This window comes from Erinaceus europaeus, unplaced genomic scaffold (genome assembly GCF_950295315.1).
Source record: "Erinaceus europaeus unplaced genomic scaffold, mEriEur2.1 scaffold_820, whole genome shotgun sequence".
NCBI classification, from domain to species: domain Eukaryota; kingdom Metazoa; phylum Chordata; class Mammalia; order Eulipotyphla; family Erinaceidae; genus Erinaceus; species Erinaceus europaeus.
The window spans coordinates 234-22,154 of record NW_026647289.1 but is presented as its reverse complement, the minus strand read 5'-3'; the positions used below and the strand labels follow the sequence as shown (position 1 = coordinate 22,154).

General features: G+C 61.4%; 1 protein-coding gene and 1 long non-coding RNA gene across 4 annotated transcripts; both read right to left on the bottom strand.

The window, feature by feature from the left end:
* Positions 1-346: 346 nt before the first annotated feature.
* Positions 347-13,435, bottom strand: CEP43 (centrosomal protein 43). Of its 2 annotated transcripts, XM_007521599.3 has the most exons (13): positions 13,278-13,435; positions 10,618-10,671; positions 9,011-9,065; positions 8,280-8,368; positions 7,622-7,759; positions 6,841-6,909; positions 4,720-4,779; positions 2,913-3,136; positions 2,632-2,744; positions 2,061-2,129; positions 1,761-1,797; positions 1,270-1,366; positions 347-543 (listed from the first exon to the last, which is right to left on the bottom strand). In XM_007521599.3, the coding sequence occupies exons 1-13, from the start codon at positions 13,377-13,379 to the stop codon at positions 469-471; spliced, it is 1,182 nt and encodes a 393-aa protein (XP_007521661.1). In that variant the 5' UTR covers positions 13,380-13,435; the 3' UTR covers positions 347-468. The 2 variants fall into 2 exon arrangements, with proteins under 2 accessions (XP_007521661.1, XP_007521662.1); XM_007521600.3 differs by lacking the exon at positions 4,720-4,779.
* On the bottom strand, positions 4,950-6,326 carry LOC107522424 (uncharacterized). Of its 2 annotated transcripts, none has more exons than XR_009547926.1 (3): positions 5,864-6,326; positions 5,753-5,790; positions 4,950-5,500 (listed from the first exon to the last, which is right to left on the bottom strand). It is a non-coding gene; the product is annotated as an uncharacterized LOC107522424 (long non-coding RNA). The 2 variants fall into 2 exon arrangements; XR_001601485.2 differs by having other exon boundaries at positions 5,906-6,324.
* Positions 13,436-21,921: the final 8,486 nt, after the last annotated feature.

Here is a 21,921-nt window from a genome sequence, read left to right as displayed (position 1 = left end):
AGAGGAGCAGGGCAGAGGCCACGCTGCCACAGCCCGGGTGCGGCTCGTCTCAGCCGCAGGGGCGTGTGGTGACCGCGCATCCCCCACGGACGGGCCCCACGCTCCAGGTGTCGCTGCCCGGGACCCTTCAAGACGCGCGAAGCCAGCAGCGAACCCGGCAGCGCACAAAGAGGATTTTAATGTCACCGTGATGGCCTCGACGCCTCCCGACGGAGGGAAACACAGTCTTGGAGGGACGGGCGAGGTGGGGACGCCTCGGGCCTGATGCAGCTCCCGGCCCGGCCTGGCTCGTCACGTCGGCAGAGACAAGCGTGTTCCCAACACTGACCACACGGAGGCTCCCACGTGGGCTGCAGTACGTGTTTAGTGGGACAACACTGCAAGGCCTCTGCGGCCGGACGCGGGACCGGGAGGCCAGGAGGCGGCGGGGTGCAGATGGCCGTGCTAGTGGCACTCCGGCCCGGCCGGCTACGCCACGTCCTCCAGGTAGTCGGCCACGTCGCTGAGCTGCGACACTGTCAGGTCCTGGGTCAGCTCATCCAGCTGCTTTGTCCAGAAGGAAACACAGGGCTGGTGTCAGGACGCACACGTCTCCCAGAAGTGCCTGCGGGAGCTCGACGCCTGCGTCCTCTCAGTGCCCTCAGGAGCTCAACCCTGCGTCCTCTCAGTGCCCTCAGGAGCTCAACCCTGCGTCCTCTCAGTGCCCTCAGGAGCTCAACCCTGCGTGCCCTCAGGAGCTCAACCCTGCGTCCTCTCAGTGCCCTCAGGAGCTCAACCCTGCGTCCTCTCAGTGCCCTCAGGAGCTCAACCCTGCGTCCTCTCAGTGCCCTCAGGAGCTCAACCCTGCGTCCTCTCAGTGCCCTCAGGAGCTCAACCCTGCGTCCTCTCAGTGCCCTCAGGAGCTCTACCCTGCGTCCTCTCAGTGCCCTCAGGAGCTCAACCCTGCATCCTCTCAGTGCCCTCAGGAGCTCAACCCTGCATCCTCTCAGTGCCCTCAGGAGCTCAACTCCCGTGTTCTCTCAGTGCCCTCAGGAGCTCGACACCTGCGTCCTCTCAGTCCCTCCCTCAGGAGGCTGAGGGGCTCTGTCCAGTCAGCCTTCATGTGACAGGCTGGAGAATGACAAAGGACCTGGGGCCTGGGCCATCCCTGCCACCAGCAGAGGTCTTTTCTCCCTGCCGGTCCAGGCCTGTGTTGCCCACCTGCCACCCGGCCGACACGCTCCTCAGGCCCGTCACCCAGCCCCACCCCCACGCCATGACCGCATGCACCTTGTCGCTGGTGTTGAGGTCATCGATCTCCACAGACAGGTCCTCCTCGATCTCCTCGCCGATGCTCAGGTCGCTCTTCTCTGAGCGGTGGCTGGTGCTGATTTGAGAGAAAAACAGGAGGAAGACTGAGCGGAAACATCGAAAGCAACAGTCACCTCACACCTCCCCGAAGCATCGCGGCATCCAGAGTCTCCCGGCTCGCCTGGCCTGGGCCCCGCCGAGGGGAGCGCGGTGGGGGCCGTCCCGGTGGTGAGACACCCCCTCCAGGCAGCGCCCGTCACTGAGCTCCGGGACAGAGCCGTCCACCCAGATGCGGACTTCTGAGGGGTGGCCAACTACACAGGCACCTCCCTTTCCCTTTCCTTTCCTCCTACTTCTCTCCCAAGGGGAGAGGGGCAGGCACGTGGGGGAGAGAGCGCTCCAGAGGGCGGCGGCCCCGCCGGGGTGGGTCTGTGCACTCGGGGTCCCTCGGGGCCGCGGCCGTGACTGACCTGTTGAAGTCGTCGGCGTAGTCGTCCTCGCCGGGCCCTGCGCGGCCAAGGAGAGGAAGGCTCCCGTAAACCGTGAAGGCGCTTCCCGCCGACTCCGCTCTGAGGCGGGAGCCCCTGTCGCCCGGACAGGCCGAGCCCCGCCCCACCCACGCGGGGCGGCTGTGCTGTGTGGGCCGGAGCCCCCGGCGTCCCGACCCCCGCACGCGCGCGCAGACCCCGGGACAGACCCGGCGCCCCGTGCCCCCCGGCCCGAGTGACCCCACCCGGGTCTCAGAACCTCGCGCGCGCGCGGGCGGTTACCTGAGCCCGGGGCCCCGATCTTGCCGCCGACCCTCAGGTCCTTCGAGGCCGCCGCGACCCCCCGTTTACCTGCCAACAGGACAAGCAGCCCCGTCAGGCGCCCCAAGCACCTGCGACCCTCCGGCCTTTCCGCACGCCACGCGGCTGAGGGAGGCGGCGACTGGGGCTGACTGCTCCTCAGGACGGCTCGTCCTCGTCCTCGTCCTCGTCCTCAGGCTGTGGCCAGGCCCCCCGGGGCAGCAGAGCGGATCGCAGGCCGCGCCAGAGCCCATCCCCGAGGGCAGCGAGGCCGGAGAAGGCTCCGCACGGAAGCCCTGGGCTGCTCGCACCGCACCCACGTGTCTTCCTGCAGCAACGGGCACCGGCTGCTCCCGAAGGGCCGGGCCGGGCCGGGCAGAAGACGGCAGAAGACGGGGGCGGCCCGGTGGCCACGCGCAGGGCGGGCGCGGCGGTTCGAGCCCTGGCACCGGCACCGCAGGAAAGGCCCGGCCCAGGGGCGGCCGAGTGGAGCGGGAACAGGGACCTCGGAGGGCGGGAGACAGACGCCGCCTTCTGGCTGGGGGCCACTCACTTTCCGGGTCTTTCGCAGAGGGGGCGCCGGTCAGGGAGCTGAGGCCGCTCTTCAGTGGGGGGGCGTCGGAGAGAGAGGCCAGGCTTCCCGCAGGCTTGCTCGGCTCGCTTCTCCTGACAGACAGACAGACAGACAGACAGACAGACGGATGGGGCGGCTGCTGAGCCTGGCCGCCGGGAGCCGCAATCCTCCACCCCCACCCCACTCCCACCCAGGGGAGCCTCTGCCCCCACCCCCACCCCCACCCCCATCCAGGGCTCTGGCCCCGCCCGCCCGCTCACCAGCCGCCGTATGTCTTCTCGGGCTTCGGAATGGGGTCATCAAAGAAAGAGTCGCCATCGTCGCCGTCGTCCCCCAGCCCAGCGTGGGCCTGGCCCTCCGCTCCCCTGCCACCCAGCAGGGCCGCCGTGGGGGCGTCGGGGTCCCGAGGGGGTGGGCCGGCCCTGGCCCTGGACTCGGAGGAGGAGACGCTCGAGTCGCTCTGGCTGGCCTCGCCGCCGGCCTTCTGCAGAGACAGCGACAGGGCCTTGGCCAAACACACCGGCACACGCTCTGGGCACCGCAGGGCAGGGGCAAACCCGGCAGTGCCCGCGTGCTCCTGCCACCAGGCGCCTCCCGCAGGGGACCCGCGGGCACCCGCTGAGGTCCGCAGACCAGCCAGGGGGAGGCGGCGACAGGTCACGTCCCAGACAGGGCCTCCTGTGGGCACCGCCACCCCTGCCCCCAGCACAAGCGGCCTGTGCTCTCCTGCCCCCGCCTGCAGTCACGGGGGGCTTCCCTGCGCAGCGAGAGGGGCACGAGGACGGAGCAGGAGGGAGCAGGAGTCGGGGCCCTGCAGGCTGCCGGCTGGGGGCCAGGGAGCCCGGGATGCCGCTGAGGGACGTGAGTACAGGGCGGCCGCCCGGCCAAAGACTCGCATGGTGCTGGCCCGCTCCCCCCGGGGGCCGAGTGCTCGGGGATCAGTGCTCCCTCTGGCCGCTCCTCCCGGAGTCAGTGGGAAGGTGCCGGCCTGGAGAGGACACCACAGCCCAGCCAGGAGCCCGGGACACAGCACACCGGGCAGGATCCTTGGAGGAGCCTGGCAGCGGATTTCCTCTGCCTGAAGCAAAGGCCTGCTGGCACTGTTCACCAGAGGAAAGCCCGTAATGGTGACAGCGGGAGTCACAAAGGGCTCTGACGCGGGACTCGCTGGCCCGAGCAGACACACGGCAGACACACGGCCAACGTCCGCTCCCCGGCGGCCAGCACAGGGCAGCCCGGAGCTCGGCACCGGCTCTGCGCGCCCGCCGCCCCCACAGCCCAGAAGCAGCTCCGTGCCCGGCTGCCGGTGCTGGGGAGGGAGGGAGGCTGAGCCTGGGTGAGGCTCACGGGGTGGGTCCTGGGGTGTCTCTCGCTCTCCACAGACCCGCACTGCCGTGAGGTGCGGGACTCCCGAGTAGGAGGGAGGCTTTGCACTGGGTCCCGGGAGTGAGAGGGGCCGTCAGCGGCTCAAGTTTGGAGGAGACCGGCCTGAAGTGCCCGAGAGCCGGCCGCGGGCTGACCTTTCGGGCACGGAGGCGGCCACGCGGTCCCGCAAGACTCTCCTGCCCGAGGCTCTGAGGCCCCAGGTTCAATGCCTGGCACGGCCGTCAGCCAGAGCCGAGCGGGGCTTTGGGGTCTCCCTGTGTTTGTCTCTCTCTCACCAAAATAAAATGTATTTTTTGAAAAGGGTCTCTTTCTTCCACTTTCTAAGCATCACAACAAAACTCTTCGCGTCACTCCGCTTTCTTCTAGCTGGAGGGCGAGGACCTAGGCAGGGCGGCCGGGGCCCGGGGCTGGGAGCCCGGGGCTGGGAGCCGGGACGGGACCGCGGGGAGGGAGCAGCCAGGCCCGAGGGCCGGAGGGAGCGAGGCTGAGAGAGCGACAAGCTCGGGCGTGGACTCAGCCGGGAAGCAGACCGAGCTCCTTCCCGCTGCCCACCCGGCGTGGCTTCCGGAGACACCAGCCTGCCCCCTTCCCCGTGAGCCGCGGCCGCCCGGGCGCCCAGAGGAGGGGTGCCGGCCCAACAGGGGAGGCCTCCAGGCTGCCCTCTGCCCTCACGCGCGTTACCTTGGCACCAGACTTCCGCCCGCTTGTCTTCTTCTTACCTGGTCCTTTATACCTTGGTATCTGAGCACGAGAATAAAATGCGTCTCACCACGGGGCGCCCACCCGCATGGCAAACTAGCCTAAAACCAGCTGCTACTAGAAGCTTTAGACGGGCCAGGCACTTCGCTCGTCCCTCTGTGGAACCTGCACTTTCTGTCTTTTCTCCAGATCTCGCTCAAGTCCCTTGGTCAGCAGCCGGAGCCCGGCCCAGGGCCGTGCCGGGGGCAGCCCGGTGTGGGACCCCCGGCCCTGAGGGCCCGCCCCGCTGAGCACACACGGGGACGGCGACTGGACCCTGTGCCCGCGGCCCTGCTGCTCTCCACGCGGAGGGGACCGGCGGGCCAGGCCTCCCCAGCCCGTCACAGCAGACGCGGCGTGGCAGAGGCCGCAGTGCCGGAGGCGCCAGTCCAGGCACAGGCCTGTGAGGCTGCCACTCCCCCGGGCAGATGCCACCCTGCCACCGGGCTGGGCTGCGGCCTGAGCGCGCGCCACTCCGAGTGCAGAAAGAGCGAGCCGCCCGACTCCCTGCCCCGCAGCCACAACCCCCGTGACGTGGCCCGCCACTGCCAAGGTGACGGCCATGGGCTCGGTGCCACCAGCCGAGCCGACTGTGTGTCAACCTAGAGCACGAAGCACGGGAGGCCCTGCCCCACAGCCGGACAGAAGGCTGCTCCCTGCTACGCGTGATGGATGCTCCACAGAGTGTGGGACACGAGCACCAGCCCCCAACCTACCCAGCCACCTCCACAAGGACTCCTCAGACGGCCCTCACAGCCACCTCCACAGGGAATCCTCAGATGGCCCTCACAGCCACCTCCACAGGGACTCCTCAGACGGCCCTCACAGCCACCTCCACAGGGAATCCTCAGACGGCCCTCACAGCCACCTCCACAGGGACTCCTCAGACGGCCCTCACAGCCACCTCCACAGGGACTCCTCAGACGGCCCTCACAGCCACCTCCACAGGGAATCCTCAGACGGCCCTCACAGCCACCTCCATAGGGACTCCTCACAGACGGCCCTCACAGCCACCTCCACAGGGAATCCTCAGAAGGCCCTCACAGCCACCTCCGCATGGGGACTCCTCACAGACAGCCCTTGCCACCTCCACATGGGGGCTCCACAAATAGACGCCCCTCACAGTCACCTCCACATGGAGACTCCTCACATAGATGCCCCACAGTCACCTCCACATGGAGACTCCTCACACAAAAGCCCCTCACAGTCGCCTCCACATGGGGGCTCCTCACACAGACGCCCCTCACAGCCACCTCCACATGGAGACTCCTCACAGACGCCCCTCACAGCCACCTCCACATGGAGACTCCTCACAGATGCCCCTCACAGCCACCTCCACATGGGGGCTCCTCACATAGACGCCCCTCACAGTCACCTCCACATGGAGACTCCTCACAGATGCCCCTCACAGTCACCTCCACATGGGGACTCCTCACAGACGCCCCTCACGGTCACCTCCACATGGGGGCTCCTCACAGACGCCCCTCACAGTCACCTCCACATGGGGACTCCTCACAGACGCCCCTCACGGTCACCTCCACATGGGGGCTCCTCACAGATGCCCCTCACGGTCACCTCCACATGGGGACTCCTCACAGACGCCCCTCACAGTCACCTCCACATGGGGACTCCTCACAGACGCCCCTCACAGTCACCTCCACATGGGGACTCCTCACAGACGCCCCTCACAGTCACCTCCACATGGGGACTCCTCACAGACGCCCCTCACAGCCACCTCCACATGGAGGCTCCTCACAGACGCCCCCTCATGGCTACCCTGGAGCTGCCTTCTGATCACAGTGGCAAGGACCCAGCACCCCGCGGCACCGCAGCATCCCGCCCTGCCTCTGAGCCCGCGCCCACCCTGGCACCGCCCGCCCAGGGCTGTCCCGGCAGAGCAGCGCGGAGCAGGGGCCTGAGGAAGCCGGTGCCCACCTGAGGGTGGCAGGAAGGGCACTCAGCCGTGGCCCCCGGGCACAGCCAGCACAGCGCCCACCCCGCGGCCACGTCGGGCGGGACTCGGGACACGCGCGTGGGAGAGGCTCCGCGGTCTCCCCGACTCACCTTACTGGGGGTGCTCTTCCCCTCGGGGGACCGGGCTGGCGCGTGTCCGTCGGAGAGGCTGACGGCGCCCTGAAACAGCAGCCCCGTTAGGATGCCTCTCCCGGCCCCGTACTGGGCTGCGGGGAGGGCGGCGCGTTTGTGCGCAAGAAGCAGAAACACGCGCAGGGCTTGGCCGCCAGCCCCGCGGCTGAGGGCAGATCAGAGACCCGCCAGGAGTCACACCTGTCTGCACAGCACCCAGCACCCAGCACCCAGCACCCAGCACCCAGCCAGATGGCAGCAGGGGCCAGAATCCGGGAGCCGGGCTAGAAGCAGCTGTGGCGCGCGCGCGGGGCTGAGGCAGGGCCGCTCGGAGCCGGGTCCCCTCAGAGGGAGCGGCCGCGACAACAGGGGCAGCAGCGAGGCCGCCACCCCAGCTGGCGCCGCCCCTCAGGGCCGTCCGCCGCTGCCCCCCAGGAGCAGCCAGGCACGACACCGCAGAGCAGACGGCGCGGCCCGGGGCCTTGGCGGGGTCTCTCATGCGGACTGTGTTCAGCGCTGCATGAAACCCGGGTTCGAGCCCAGCCCCCGGCACTCTGGACAGAAGCCGCGTCACAGCCCCAGAGAGGCGGCCTGTCAGCGCCGCAAGGACGCGGGGAGGGAGCACATGCGCGTCTCCCCACTCCGCGAGGGGAGCAGGGCCTGACGCCACGGCTGCCTGCAGGCCACACCTGAACTTCCGAGGGTCTCCTGTGGAAAACGCGAGTCCCTGCGGGCAGGAAGCGGCCGCGGCCACACTCACCTCCCCGCCGACGGGCCCTTTCTCCTTCTGCTGGCAGCGCCTGATCACCTCCAGGAGCAGGGGGCCCCCCACGGTCCCCTCAGCTTCGATGATGCCCAAGTCTCGGGCGAGGTCCTCTCGACCCTCCAGACCTTGAAGCTGAGGCAGAAACAAGGCGTGAGGCACAGGGTATGGAACGACTTGCCAAGATCAGAGAAAAGTGATTTAGAAACATAAACACGTCTTAAAAACTCAGTCTTTGTGGGGACACTTGAAACCTCTAACTCCTCTTCTCACACTCCACTCGAAGACCGTTAACAGGCAGAGTGAGACGGCATGAACACGGCGCCTCTGACGAGCCCTCGTTCATCAAGCCCCGTGAAGAAGGGGCCCTCGGGCCAGAGAGACACTTCAGTGCTCAGAGCACAGGACTGGCAGGGACCAGGCCCAGAATCTTCGAGGTGACACTGGGTTCAATACCCGCAGCACGTACACCAGAGCTGAGTGGTGCTCTGACCTCTCATCCATCAGTCAAATGTTTTAATAAGAAAAAGAACCGACTACAAATGTACTGTGGCAAGACCTTGCCAGTCGTGAAGCTTACTTCAGTTTGAGCATATCATGAACTTATTTGCATCAAAGGTTTCTAAGGATAGATGTAAAAAATGGTTGTTCTTACTGTGCTAGTTTCAGGTTGAAAAACCGCCAAGGTAAAATCGAGATTGAAAAACTGAAGGAATTCCGCGACCAGACTGGCCACGAGCCGGCCTGCGGAGGGAGAGAAAAGACAGGTAGGTGAGCGCCCCTCGCCACCCAAGGCCTCGCTCCACTGAGGGCGGCAGGCAGAACTAGTGGAAAGTCTCGGGATGCTCAGAATTGCAGACTCATCTTCTAAATACAACTAAGGACGGAAAATCGGTCTCTAATCCTTGGGCTAGAATCCCTGAGCTACTAGTAGACAGCAATGTTGATTTTAACGAACGACTTCCCGTGACTGGGAACATCTAGTAACAACAGCGCACAGTAAGATTCGATTGCGAAAAGGGAATTGTAGGAACCAGACTGCGGCTGGGTGGCGGCCCCACGGTACAGGGCATATTTACCATGTCACCATGGGTGGGGGCCAAGTTCAAGCCCTCAGTCTCCACCTGCAGGGGGAGCTTCACAAGCTGCAGAGCAGTCCTGCAAGTGTGTGTGTGTGTGTGTGTGTGTGTCCCTCTTATTTCTCTCTCTCTCTCTCTCTCTCTCTGCAAAAGAAGAAAGGGAAAGGCAACATGCAGTCATGAGGCCCAGAGATAACCCAGGAGGCAATAAAAGCCTCAAATCCTAAGAAATCAGAAATTGCTGATTCCTCCCAAATGCAGTCAAGATCTGAAAGTCAAACAAACACGGACAAGTCCAACATCTTACCGTCTTTTGTATTTAAAAACTTTTTCAGGCTCTCATTGACTAAAGGAGTTCTGTTCTGTTAAAAAAAAAAAAAGGGGACAGAGTTTGTTACGAACAAAGCAAAACAGGTGGCGAAGTTTCACCCTGAGGCAAAGGTACAGAGACGGCACTGTCAGTCCCACAGCGACCGCGGGATCGACTCGGACACTGGAAGCACCTCCGCCGTGACCCCGCAGGACTTGCTTTGAGTGCGCGGCTGTTCCGTGCCCGTCACCGGGGGCTGGGAGGTGGCTCGGCACAGTGCGGACGCCGGTCGCTTTCTATTCTGCTTTGCACACGCGGCCACCGCAGCCTCCTGAGCCCCACGTCCCGGGTCCCCTGCCTGGCCCAGGACTGTGAGGGGCAGCCCCGCGTGGACGGGCACGCTGGAGGCGGGTGGGAGCGGGCTCCCCCAGCTCAGCAGGGAGGGCTGTGTGCGGGCCGGGGATCGGGGTGCGGGGTACACGGGGGCTCCGGGACTCTGCGGGGGCGTCAGCGTGTCCCGTGGACATGTCAAGCTGTGAGCTCGCTGCAGCAGATGGCACGGCCACGAGGGCATGTTCACCAGCCTGGCCGCCCGGAACGGTCACGGGCAACCAAGGGGCAGGACCAGACCCCAAGGGTTAAAAGCTGACCAACCTCAAGTACCGTGGAGCAAGGGCTTCTGGGAGGTGGGGGTGCAGCGCACCGAGGTGGCTCTGGGGGGCACCCGCCTCCTGGGCGTGGGGGCCAGGGCACTGTGGCGTCCACCTCACCTCATCTCTCTCTCCCCGCAAACTCCCGTCTATGTCTCTCTGTCCACGGCCACACTACCCTCAACAGCCCGATCTCATCCATTTCTATCTGAAAAACTTGGTCCAGAGAAGAAAACTCCTCTTAATAAGTGAAAAAACAACAGAGACCAAGGCCGAAAGAAAGGAAGTGGGATAAATCGGGCAGGAGGCCCTTCCGGCCTGCGGGACCGGGAGATGCGGGTGATGCGGGTGAGGAGGGCGGCACAGAGGCCGGTCTGGGACAGCTGGTGGGCTGTGGGTGGTGGTGGGGACTGGACCCAGGCTGCCCCACGGAGAGGGGCCGGGACGGGCAGCCCAGGGGCAGGCTTTGCCGGAACGGCTCGACCCGGGTGGACGACCGCCTGCGGGAGATGGCACCGTGGGGGAGGCGTGAGAGCTCAGGGCGGCCGCTGACACCAGGCGGGACCCGGGGCTCAGCACACACCACCCAGGGCCTCAGCAGGGAGCTGTGGGCCAGATGGAGGGCGGCCGGGCGGAGGGCTCCAGACCTCCCAGCTGGGGGGCGGAGGAGTGAGGGGCCAGGCCTGGATGTCCTGCGCAAACAAAGAAGCCAGAGGGGGTGGCGCCCAGGGACACCTGCGCCAGGGGCTGTCGCACCAGACACGCCGATGAGCCAGTGCAGGCCGCGGTGCAGGGCGGAAGCTGTGCGAGGATCCCGCAGCAGGGGACACCTCCACCGAGCAGCCCTCACCCAGAGAGAGGGACCCGGGGGACATGGCCAGCAGGACTGGCCTCGCTCTTCGGCCCCCTCCCACGTTCTCCAGATGGATCTCACCGCAAAGGACACGCCCGTACCTGTACCTTTTCTTGCTCCTCCAGCGCTAGAAACACTGCGGCCCGGAGTTCAGCCTTGGAGAGGAGAGGCAAGAATCAGAAGTTACTTCCAGACAAATCTCAAGGCAAGGGCACGAGGACAAGCGTGGGCTCCAGCCCAGCACCCAGGACTCAACAGACCTCACCCGGGACACAGAGCTCATGGGAGACCCTCACCCAGGACACAGAGCTCATGGGGGACCCTCACATGGGGACACAGAGCTCATGGGGGACCCTCACATGGGGACAGAGAGCTCATGAGGGACCCTCACCCGGGACACAGAGCTCATGGGGGACCCTCACATGGGGACAGAGAGCTCATGGGAGACCCTCACATGGGGACAGAGAGCTCATGGGAGACCCTCACATGGGACACAGAGCTCATGGGGGACCTTCACATGGGGACACAGAGCTCATGGGAGACCCTCACATGGGGACAGAGAGCTCATGGGGGACCCTCACATGGGGACACAGAGCTCATGGGGGACCTTCACATGGGGACAGAGAGCTCATGGGGGACCCTCACCTGGGACACAGAGCTCATGGGGGACCCTCACATGGGGACACAGAGCTCATGGGGGACCCTCACATGGGGACAGAGAGCTCATGGGGGACCCTCACCTGGGACACAGAGCTCATGGGGGACCCTCACATGGGGACAGAGAGCTCATGGGGGACCCTCACCCGGGACACAGAGCTCATGGGGGACCCTCACATGGGGACAGAGAGCTCATGGGGGACTCTCACATGGGGACAGAGAGCTCATGGGAGACCCTCACCCGGGACAGAGAGCTCATGGGAGACCCTCACCCGGGACACAGAGCTCATGGGGGACCCTCACATGGGGACAGAGAGCTCATGGGGGACCCTCACATGGGGACACAGAGCTCATGGGGGACCCTCACATGGGGACACAGAGCTCATGGGGGACCCTCACCCGGGACACAGAGCTCATGGGAGACCCTCACCCGGGACAGAGAGCTCATGGGGGACCCTCACCCGGGACACAGAGCTCATGGGAGACCCTCACCCAGGACACAGAGCTCATGGGGGACCCTCACATGGGGACACAGAGCTCATGGGGGACCCTCACATGGGGACAGAGAGCTCATGGGGGACCCTCACCCGGGACACAGAGCTCACGGGGGACCCTCACATGGGGACACAGAGCTCATGGGGGACCCTCACATGGGGACAGAGAGCTCATGGGGGACCCTCACATGGGGACAGAGAGCTCATGGGGGACCCTCACCCGGGACACAGAGCTCATGGGGGACCCTCACATGGGGACACAGAGCTCATGGGGGACTCTCACATGGGGACAGAGAGCTCATGGGGGACCCTCACCCGGGACACAGAGCTCATGGGGGACCCTCACATGGGGACACAGAGCTCATGGGAGACCCTCACATGGGGACAGAGAGCTCATGGGGGACCCTCACCCGGGACACAGAGCTCATGGGGGACTCTCACATGGGGACACAGAGCTCATGGGGGACCCTCACCCGGGACAGAGAGCTCATGGGGGACCCTCACCCGGGACAGAGAGCTCACCCCCATCAAGACCATCAGGACCCCCATCAGGACACACACACACACACACACCAAGACCATCAGGACCCCCATCAGGACCCCCGTCAGCACCCCCATCAGGACCATCAGCACCCCCATCAGGACCCCCGTCAGGACCCCCATCAGCACCCCCATCAGCACCCCCATCAGGACCCCCGTCAGGACCCCCATCAGCACCCCCATCAGCACCCCCATCAGCACCCCCATCAGGAGCCCCGTCAGGACCCCCATCAGCACCCCCATCAGGACCCCCGTCAGCACCCCCGTCAGCACCCCCATCAGCACCCCCATCAGCACCCCCATCAGCACCCCCATCAGCACCCCCATCAGGACCCCCATCAGCACCCCCATCAGCACCCCCATCAGGACCCCCGTCAGGACCCCCATCAGCACCCCCATCAGCACCCCCATCAGCACCCCCGTCAGCACCCCCATCAGGACCATCAGCACCCCCATCAGCACCCCCATCAGCACCCCCATCAGCACCCCCATCAGGACCCCCGTCAGCACCCCCATCAGGACCATCAGCACCCCCATCAGCACCCCCGTCAGGACCCCCATCAGCACCCCCATCAGCACCCCCATCAGCACCCCCATCAGGACCCCCGTCAGGACCCCCATCAGCACCCCCATCAGGACCATCAGCACCCCCATCAGGAGCCCCGTCAGCACCCCCGTCAGCACCCCCATCAGCACCCCCATCAGCACCCCCGTCAGCACCCCCGTCAGCACCCCCATCAGCACCCCCATCAGGACCCCCGTCAGCACCCCCATCAGCACCCCCATCAGCACCCCCGTCAGCACCCCCATCAGCACCCGGGCCAGGTTCTCCTGGACACCGGATCAGCGGCCACGCGTCCCCAGCCACGGCCGCCCCGCCGTGGACGCCATCTCCCGCAGGCCCCGACACGACCGCCGCGGCGCCCCGACCCCCCTGCGGACACTGCCCGACACACCTGCCGCGGGACGTCCCGGGAGGCCCCCCAGCAGAGCCCGCCCGCCCCGGGGACTGTGACGCCGCCGCCCGCCGCCCGCCGCCCGCCGCCCGCCGCCCGCCGCCGCCGCCGCACCTTGATGCGGTTCAACACCCCGCTGTTCTCCAGCGTCTGCACCAGCAGGTCGCGGAGCTCCGTGTCCTCCTCCGGCACCACCGCGGCCGCCGTCGCCGCCATCTTGCTTCTCCAGGACAACCGCCCCCGCCGCGCGACGCCAACGGCCGCGCACACACGGCGCAGGCGCGCCAGGCCACGCCCCACGCCCCTGGCCACGCCCCCGCTCGGGGAGCACGTTCCGCCGCCAACATACCCAGGCCACGCCTCCAGAGCTAGGCCACGCCCCTGTGCTCAAACCCAGCGCCTGCGCGCTACCGTCACACAACCATCTCTTGGTGCGCCTGCGCATCCAGACGCAGCTGGGAACTGGGCTTCGGAAAGGGGCGGGGCCTCGGTACGGCGTGGGGCGGGGTCTCTGGGGGCGTGGCCTCCACGTCTGAATTGTCAACATCTCTTGCTTTGTTTATTTACTTGTTTTATCACCAGAGCCCTGCTCAGCTCTGGCCTGTGCTGGTGCTGGGGACTGAACCTGAGAGCGTGGAGCTTCACGTCTGCACGCCTTTTGCAGAACCACCATGCGATCTATTTTTTTTTAATTTTAATTTATTGTTTGATAGTACATAGAGAAATTAAGAGGGGAGGAGGAGAAAGAGGCACTTGCCAGTCCTGCCTCCCTGCTCATGAAGCTTCCCCTCCGCAAGTGGGAACCTGGGTCCCTGTAACTGCTCAGCCTGGCGAAGCACCGACGGGGTCCCGGAATTATTATTTTTATACCTGACTTCCCTACCTGTTGGCTCCGGGCGGTGGGCAGTTGGGATTAGAGAATCATACTTGCCTCCTCCGTCCTTCCCAGCTCTACTTCTTTTCTGCAGCCAAGAGTTTGCTTTCTCCTCTGGAATTATTCCCGAAAGTCACCGCTATTAAACGCTGATGTCGCTGATGATTTATTTTTGGGGGGAGACCAGGCAGCGGCCACCCCCAGCCCCTGTCTTCCAGCAAGTCTGGGGCCTTGGCATCTCAGCCTCTGTGTACTGGCTCCATTGCACAGTCCTGACTGGCTGAGACCTAGGAAATTGGGTTTTTTTTGAGGGAGTGTAATGACCCCAAATAGTGTGACTTCAGCTGCCACAACCTTGTAAACTAGAAGCTTCTACAGAAACACCTTTTCCTCAAACAAGAGACATATTTCCTCCAGCGGCCGTGTACCCTGGACAGAAGTCTCAGCGCTGCTGCCGCTGCAAGTAGGATGAGTGTGACTCTGAAGTCAGACCCTTTGGGACAGAGGAGAAAGTGGCCTGGTGGGGTGCACACCTTGCCACACACGTGCCGGGATTCAAGCCTGGGCGCCAGCCACAGTGAGGAGGCAGGACACAGGGGCGGCTCTAGAGCTGGGGTGCCTCCCCCGTCTCCCTGCCTCTTTCTGCCTGTCCCTCTGCAGCCCTGCTGGTCTGGCTGGCTGTGCGCGGGTGCAATGGGTGGGTCTTCTCCCTTGCTGATGCCCAAGTTCACGCCACTCACCTGTGTGCAGACTGCAGCAGGCTCCTCTGATGCTCCGTGCCTCAGTTTCTCATTGTAACTGGCGTGTGTGAACAGGAAGGGTCAGTGGCGCCTGCAGAGGGCCAAGGGCGGCCAGTTGAGCCGGCTCTGGTGCTAGCTTCCAGCAGGAATGTTCTCCAGGCTTTCTCCTCCCTTCCTTTCTTTAATTTTTTAATTATCATTATTCATGTTTTGGATAGAGACAGCCAGAAGTTGAGAGGAAAGGAGGGAGAGAGAGAGAGAGAGAGAGACAGAGGGACACCTGCAGCCCAGCTTCACCACTGGTAAAGCTTTCCTCCTGCAGGTGGGGACTGGGGACTTGAACCTGGGTCTCTGCGCATTGTAACATATGTGCTCAACCAGGTACGCCACCACCTGGGAAAGCCAGGCTTCCCAGACTCCTTCCTGCAGTTAGAAACAGCACTCAGAGAAGGCGGGGTGGGCAGGGGGTTAGACCAGAGGGTGAGGTTTCTGGGCCCAGCCCACAACCCTCCATGTTTTTATGAGAAGATACCTCTGGATATGTACAGAATGGAACCTGAGTCTATCAGAGTTAAGGGGAGGAAAAGGGAGAGAATGAATATCTCCTAAAGAGGAGCCGGGTGGTGACACACCTGGTTGAGCGCACACATTACAGTGCGCAAGGATCCGGGTTCAAGCCCCTGTCCCCACCCGCAGGGGGAAGTTTCATGAGTGGTGGAGCAGGGCTGCAGGTGTCTCTCTGTCTCTCCCCCTCCCCTCTCAATTTTCTTTTTTTTTTCAATTTTTTAAATACCACTATTTTATAATATTAATTTATTATTGGATAGAGACAGAGAGGAACTGAGAGGGGAGGGGGTGATAGAGAGGGAGAGAGACAGAGAGATGCTTGCAGCCCTGCTTCACTCGCGAAGCTTTCCCCCTGCAGGTTGGGGCTGGGGGCTTGAACCCGGGTCCTTGCACATTGTAACGTGCATGCTTAACCAGGTGCACCACCACCTGACCCCCCAATTTCTCTCTGTCTCTATCCAAAATAAGTAAATGAATATTTAAAATATATATCAACTGAAAAAGAAGAGACAGCCATTAAAATAGTCATACACACACACACACACACACACACACACACATATATATATATATAACAAATGTTGTGGTCCAGGAAGTGGCTCAGAGAATAAAGCTTTGGACTCTCAAGCATGAGGTCCTGAGTTCAGTCTCCGGCAGAACATGTGCCAGAGTGATGGCTGGTTCTCTCTCTCCCTCTCCCCTATCATTTCTCATGAAGAAATACCATCTTTAAAATAAAGAAAGTCTTCCAAAGACGAGCATCAGCCAGCAGGGGGCAGCGTGTACCACAGCAAAGGCAGACTCCTGGTTCAGGAACTTTGATACTTGCTCACGACTGGGGTGGGTGGGGGCCGCTCAGCCAGCTTCCTGAGGGCAGATGCTGCTGCTGTCAGCTGCTGAGACCTGAGGACTGACTTCCTCCAGCACCCACAGGCCTGAGGACGGCTTGGCTCCGGTCGGCTGGTTTCTGCTGCGCTTGGCCTCTTTCTGAGCATCGTGGTCTTGTTCCCATAGATGAACACCCCTCTCTGCACCGCGGAGGGACACAAAAGTCACAGCCAGCAAGGCGACCTTCCAACCCTGGGAATGGTTATGTACACCGTCCAGCAGATTTGTGCCACTTGCATCGGAAGAACTGGAATTAAAACCTTTTTTTAATAATTTTAAAAAATTAAATTAAATTATTATTGGATAGAGATGGCCAGGAATTGGGAGGAGGAGGGAGAGACAGAGTGACACCTACAGCCCTGCTTCACCACTTGTGAAGCTTTTCCTCCTGCAGGTGGGGACAGGGGGCTTGAACCCGGGTCCTTGCGCACTATAGTGTGTACGTTTAACCAAGTGCACCACTGCCTGGCCCCCAATGTTTTTTTTAACCCGCTGCTGAGACAGCTTCGACACTGAAGCCCTGAGTGGCCGAAGATCAAGATAAGTGAGTTAAAGCCAGCGGGTGACCACACTACTTGAATTCCTGAATGGACGGGACTTGTCCTCTAAGCCACCATGCAATGGGACTTCACTGCCTGAGTTGGTGAGTGTGCAAACAGACAAGGAGGCTGAAATGCCCACAAGTGCAAACATCAGGGGGCTTGCACCAGAGCCGTGTGTGTGTGTGTGTGTGTGTGTGTGTGTGTCTGTGCATGAGCGCGTCTACTACACACGCATGCCTGCATGTGCACACCACGCCTCCTCGCCCCACCTGTGACTTATCAGAGTCACTGACCCTGGGACAGAGGGGTGCCTTGGGGGTGACATGTCCCTCCAGGGCCTTGTGGCAACATCTGGAGACTCTGACAATCGCATAGGGGGCTGTGGTCAAGGACACAAGAACATACCCCCCCCCAGCCAAGAATTATCCAGGGGTCACTCAGGTAGAAACTCAGACATGACTTGGGCCCAGGTAGTGGCACAGCTGGTTGAGAGCACACATTATAATGCACAAGGGCGCAGGTTCAAGCCCCCAGTCCCCACCTGCAGGGGTATGTTTCAGGAGATGTGAAGCAGGGCTGCAGGTGTCTCTCTGTCTCTCCCTCCCCTCTCAATTTCTCTCTGTCTCCACCCAATAATAAATAAACAAAAAGGGACCAGGTGGTGGCGCACCTGGTAGATTGCACATGTTACAGCGCGCAATGACACAGGTTCAAGCCCCTGGTCCCCACCTGTAGGGGGAAAGCTTCACAAGTGGTGAAGCAGGGCTGCAGGTGTCTCTCTGTCTCTCTCCCTCTTTATCTCCCCTCCCCTCTCAATTTCTGGCTGTCTCTTTCTAGTAAGCAAAAAATACAATAAATTTTTTAAGTAAATATATTTTTAAAAAGTATTTCAAAAATGTCAACATGCCTTTAAAAGGATAATAGAAGAGGGAATATGGTTTATGTTAGAGATATGACTTATTTTTATCTCTGTATATTTTTTCTTCCCCCTCCCCCACAGGTGGGGCGCCAGGGGCTCGAACCCTGATCTTTGCGCCGGTCCTTGTGTTTCCCTAGCTGACTCATGGTTTTGTGTGTGTGTTTGTCGGTTTTTGCCACCAGAGCTTCTATGCAGCTGCTGCTCTGCATGCCAGCTCTGCTTCCCGTAGACTCCTCCCTCTTCCTTTATTAATTGAAAGCGAGTGAGAGAGAGAGAGAGACCCCAGCACTGCTCCACTGCTCATGAAGTCTTCCATGTGGCGGCCAGAGGTTCGAGCCTGGATCTTCGTGCAAGGCAGAGTGTGTGTTCTCTACCCTCTAAGCCGTCTCCTGGCCCCCTGGCTGTTTTATATATCAGCCCCTCAGCGTTCCGAGTGAGAGGTCATAAAATAGCTGGATTCCAGGAGTCTTAAAAATAGTGTTGACTTCAACTTCGACTTGAAAAACAAGATTAGAAAAGAAAACACAAGTCGAACCTGAAATGGAATTGGAGTATTACACCAAAGTAAAAGACTCTGGGGTGGGTGGGTGGGTGGGGAGAATACAGGTCCATGAAAAATGATGAATGAAATAGTGGGGGTTGTATTGCTAAATGGGAATCTGGGGAATGTTATGCATGTAAAAAAAAAAAAAGTAGTAGAAACGCAAAGCAGAAATTGACTGAGTTTGGAGTATGGCACCAAAGTAAGAAAGCAGAAGTACACTAGAGTTTGCAGTGAGTACCTCCCTAATACTTCCTCTCCACTTTTCCAAGCTTTGGGTCCATGATTGCTCAACAATTTGTTTGGCTTTGTATGTTAACTCTCTTTTCAGTCACCAGGTTCCAGATGTCATCAGGATGCCGGCCAGACTTCCCTGGACTGAAGACCCCACCAATGAGTCCTGGAGCTCAGCTTCCCCAGAGACCCACCCTACTAGGGAAAGAGAGAGGCAGACTGGGAGTATGGACCGACCAGTCAACGCCCATGTTCAGCGGGGAAGCAATTACAGAAGCCAGACCTTCCACCTTCTGCAACCCACAATGACCCTGGGTCCATACTCCCAGAGGGGTAGAGAATGGGAAAGCTGTCAGGGGAGGGGGTGGGATATGGAGATTGGGTGGTGGGAATTGTGTGGAGTTGTACCCCTCCTACCCTATGGTTTTGTTAATTAATCCTTTCTTAAATAAAAAAAAAAAAAATAGTGTTGACTGGGAGCCAGGCAGTGGTGCCCTGGTTGGGTACATGTTACCCTGTGCAAGGACCAGGGTTCAAGGCCCTGGTCCCCACCTACAGGGAGAACGCTTTGTGAGCAGTGAAGCGGGTCTGCTGGTGCCCACCTTCCTCTCTATTGCCCCCCCCTCAGTTTCTCTCTATCCTAATAATAGGGGGAATGGCCGCTGGGACTGGTGGATTGGTCATGCAGGCACTGAGCACCAGCAATAACCCTCCCTGGTGGCAAAAAAAATAGGATCAACCAAACTGATCTTCTAGTGAGGCTGAACCTTGCACATGCTTTACCTGTCTGGGCTGATCTTTGCAGAAAGAAAGAGAGGAAGGAAGGAAGGAAGGGAGGGAGGGAGGGAGGGAGGAAGGAAGGAAGGGAGGGAGGGAGGGAGGGAGGAAGGGAGGGAGGGAGGGAGGGAAGGAGGGAGGAAGGGAGGGAGGGAGGGAGGAAGGAAGGGAGGGAGGAAGGAAGGGAGGGAGGGAGGGAGGGAGGAAGGGAGGAAGGGAGGAAGGGAGGGAGGGAGGGAGGGAGGGAGGAAGGAAGGGAGGGAGGGAGGGAGGAAGGGAGGAAGGGAGGGAGGGAGGAAGGAAGGGAGGGAGGGAGGGAGGGAGGGAGGAAGGGAGGGAGGGAGGAAGGAAGGGAGGGAGGGAGGGAGGGAGGGAGGGAGGAAGGAAGGGAGGGAGGGAGGGAGGGAGGGAGGGAGGGAGGGAGGGAGGGAGGAAGGAAGGAAGGGAGGGAGGGAGGGAGGAAGGAAGGAAGGGAGGAAGGGAGGAAGGAAGGAAGGAAGGAAGGAAGGAAGGAAGGAAGGAGAAAGAAAGAAAATACATATGCAGGGGGCAGACAGGAGAATGAGACCAGAATTCCGTTTCCTCCCTCCACACATCAGCTGTGCGAGTTCTTCTAGGTGGTGGCAGCCTGCACGTGGCTCTGCTCACAGCAAAGCAGGCACCCAGCTGGATTCTGGAACCTGAGCCAGGGGTGAGGAGACCAAGTCATATCCTCAGGCTGTCCTCACACACCTGATGCCTCGGAGTCTCTTCATTTGGAAGAAACGCAGAGGGAAAAGTCAGTAGAAAGGGTTGGTCCTTCTGGGGCTCGCTCTGTGCTCCATTTGGTTAAATTCATTTCAGGTGTCTAAGGCCACAGGGCGAATTGTGGGAGTGATGTCAGTCCATGGAAGGGCACACACACTCACACACTCTCACATTTGCACACATGGCAGCATCTAAATGCTTCTGTCTAGAATCCATTCTAGAGTGATTCTCTGCAAAGTTGCAGCGTTCCTGCAGCTTGGAGCCGTCTTGATGAGCCAAGATGCTCAGCTCCGAATGACTCAAATTGCATAAACCTGATCTGAATCACCAGGTACCCACAACTAGGTTCTCCCCCTGCGAGTGCTGGTCAGGCAACTGTGCTCAAAGCTTCTGGGAAGGCAGAGGCATCAGAGCAGACATGGGAGATCTCTGGGAGAATGGCCCCGGGGACGAGTGCGGGTGGGGGGAGTGTTTCTGTCACCTGCTTGTGTGACAAGACACGCACGTGTGCTTCTGAGACATACGCTGTGTGTGCACAGATGCCATACCTGTGTCTGTGAGACTTACGTGCTGCCGCCCTCTGTCCTCTGCCCCTACTCTCCTCTGTCCCCTACTCTCCCCTGCCAATAGCCAGCCCCCCGTCCCCAGGTCCTGAATCATGACATCGGCCAATGTCCCTGTTGCCAGGTAAAATGACATAATCCCAGGAGACCTCTGCTGTGTCTGTCCTGCTCTGCTCTCTTGGACAGGAGGGCAGTCCCAAGCCCAGAGGCTGTGTGGCCCGAGACCCTAGCCAGCAGGTCACTGAGCACGTCCACACTGCAATGGTGTGAGATGGCTTTGGCGCCTGTGTCCAGTCCTGACGAGCGTCTGTGTTCTGACCAGCTCAGCCTTGGCCATCGGTGGTGCCAGGAACCGAACCTGGGCAGGGAACCCAAAGCCTCAGCCTTGCCAAACCAGCACGTCACCCACCGCACCCCTCCTCAGCCAGGGGAGACTTGGTCCTGTGCACAGAGGCTGTTCAAGTGTCCTCCCCCTCCCTCCCACAGACCCGTGCAGGGCCGCAGGGCTGACGGTGAACCCAGCTGCCTCTCTGAAAGCAGACGCGTGGGGCTTGCAGCCGGGACAGGTGCTGTGTCAGCTGTTTCCATGGTGGTGGGGGGGAGGAGTTTATTTCAAGCAGCAATGCCAGCTCCAGAGAGGCGATGGTGTATTTCAACATTCATACAGGCCTCCAAAGAGTCACTCACAGTGCAAGTCCTGGAGTTTTCCAAGCCCCCGGGGAAGCCCAGGACACGCTTCTTGGTGGAGGGGTGGCTGCCACAAGAGATCAGCAGGTGTCTGTTTGCATGGTGTCCTCAGGGCCCACAGGCTGGGAGAGAGGCCTGAGCAGTGGAGGAGAGAGGCCTGAAGCTGGGGCTCCAGGCTGCAAGGAGAGGCATTCAGACAGCAGCTGGGGACAAGAAATAGGGGTGCTCCTAGGATGCCTGGGGCTTGGGGTGCAGAGAGAGAGAAAAACGGGGTAGCCCGTCTTCCTGCTGTACCTACAGGCAGGATGCAGCCCCCCTCCAACCCCCAGCCCTGACCCACTTTTCACTCTTTCTCCTCCACAGGCCTTTGATGCTCCTATTAATTACCCAGGGACACTCGAGGGAGTCAGGCCAGTAAGGCCACCCTGGAGGAGGAGTTCTGGGCAGGTCCCTCGGGGGCTGTGCTGAGTGACCTGTTTCCCAGGGTGGGAAGGGCCCTAATGACCAGCTGCGTCCCGCCTGCCAGCGGTTAAGACTAGCCGGGTCCCCTTTCATCCGAGCCCACAGAGACGCTGCCATAGATGAAAGGGAGGCTTGGAGACGTGTGGGAACAAGAAGCAAGCAGGAGGCACTTCACAGCTCCTGACGGGGTTCTTCTCCTTCCTCTTCTGCTCAGCTC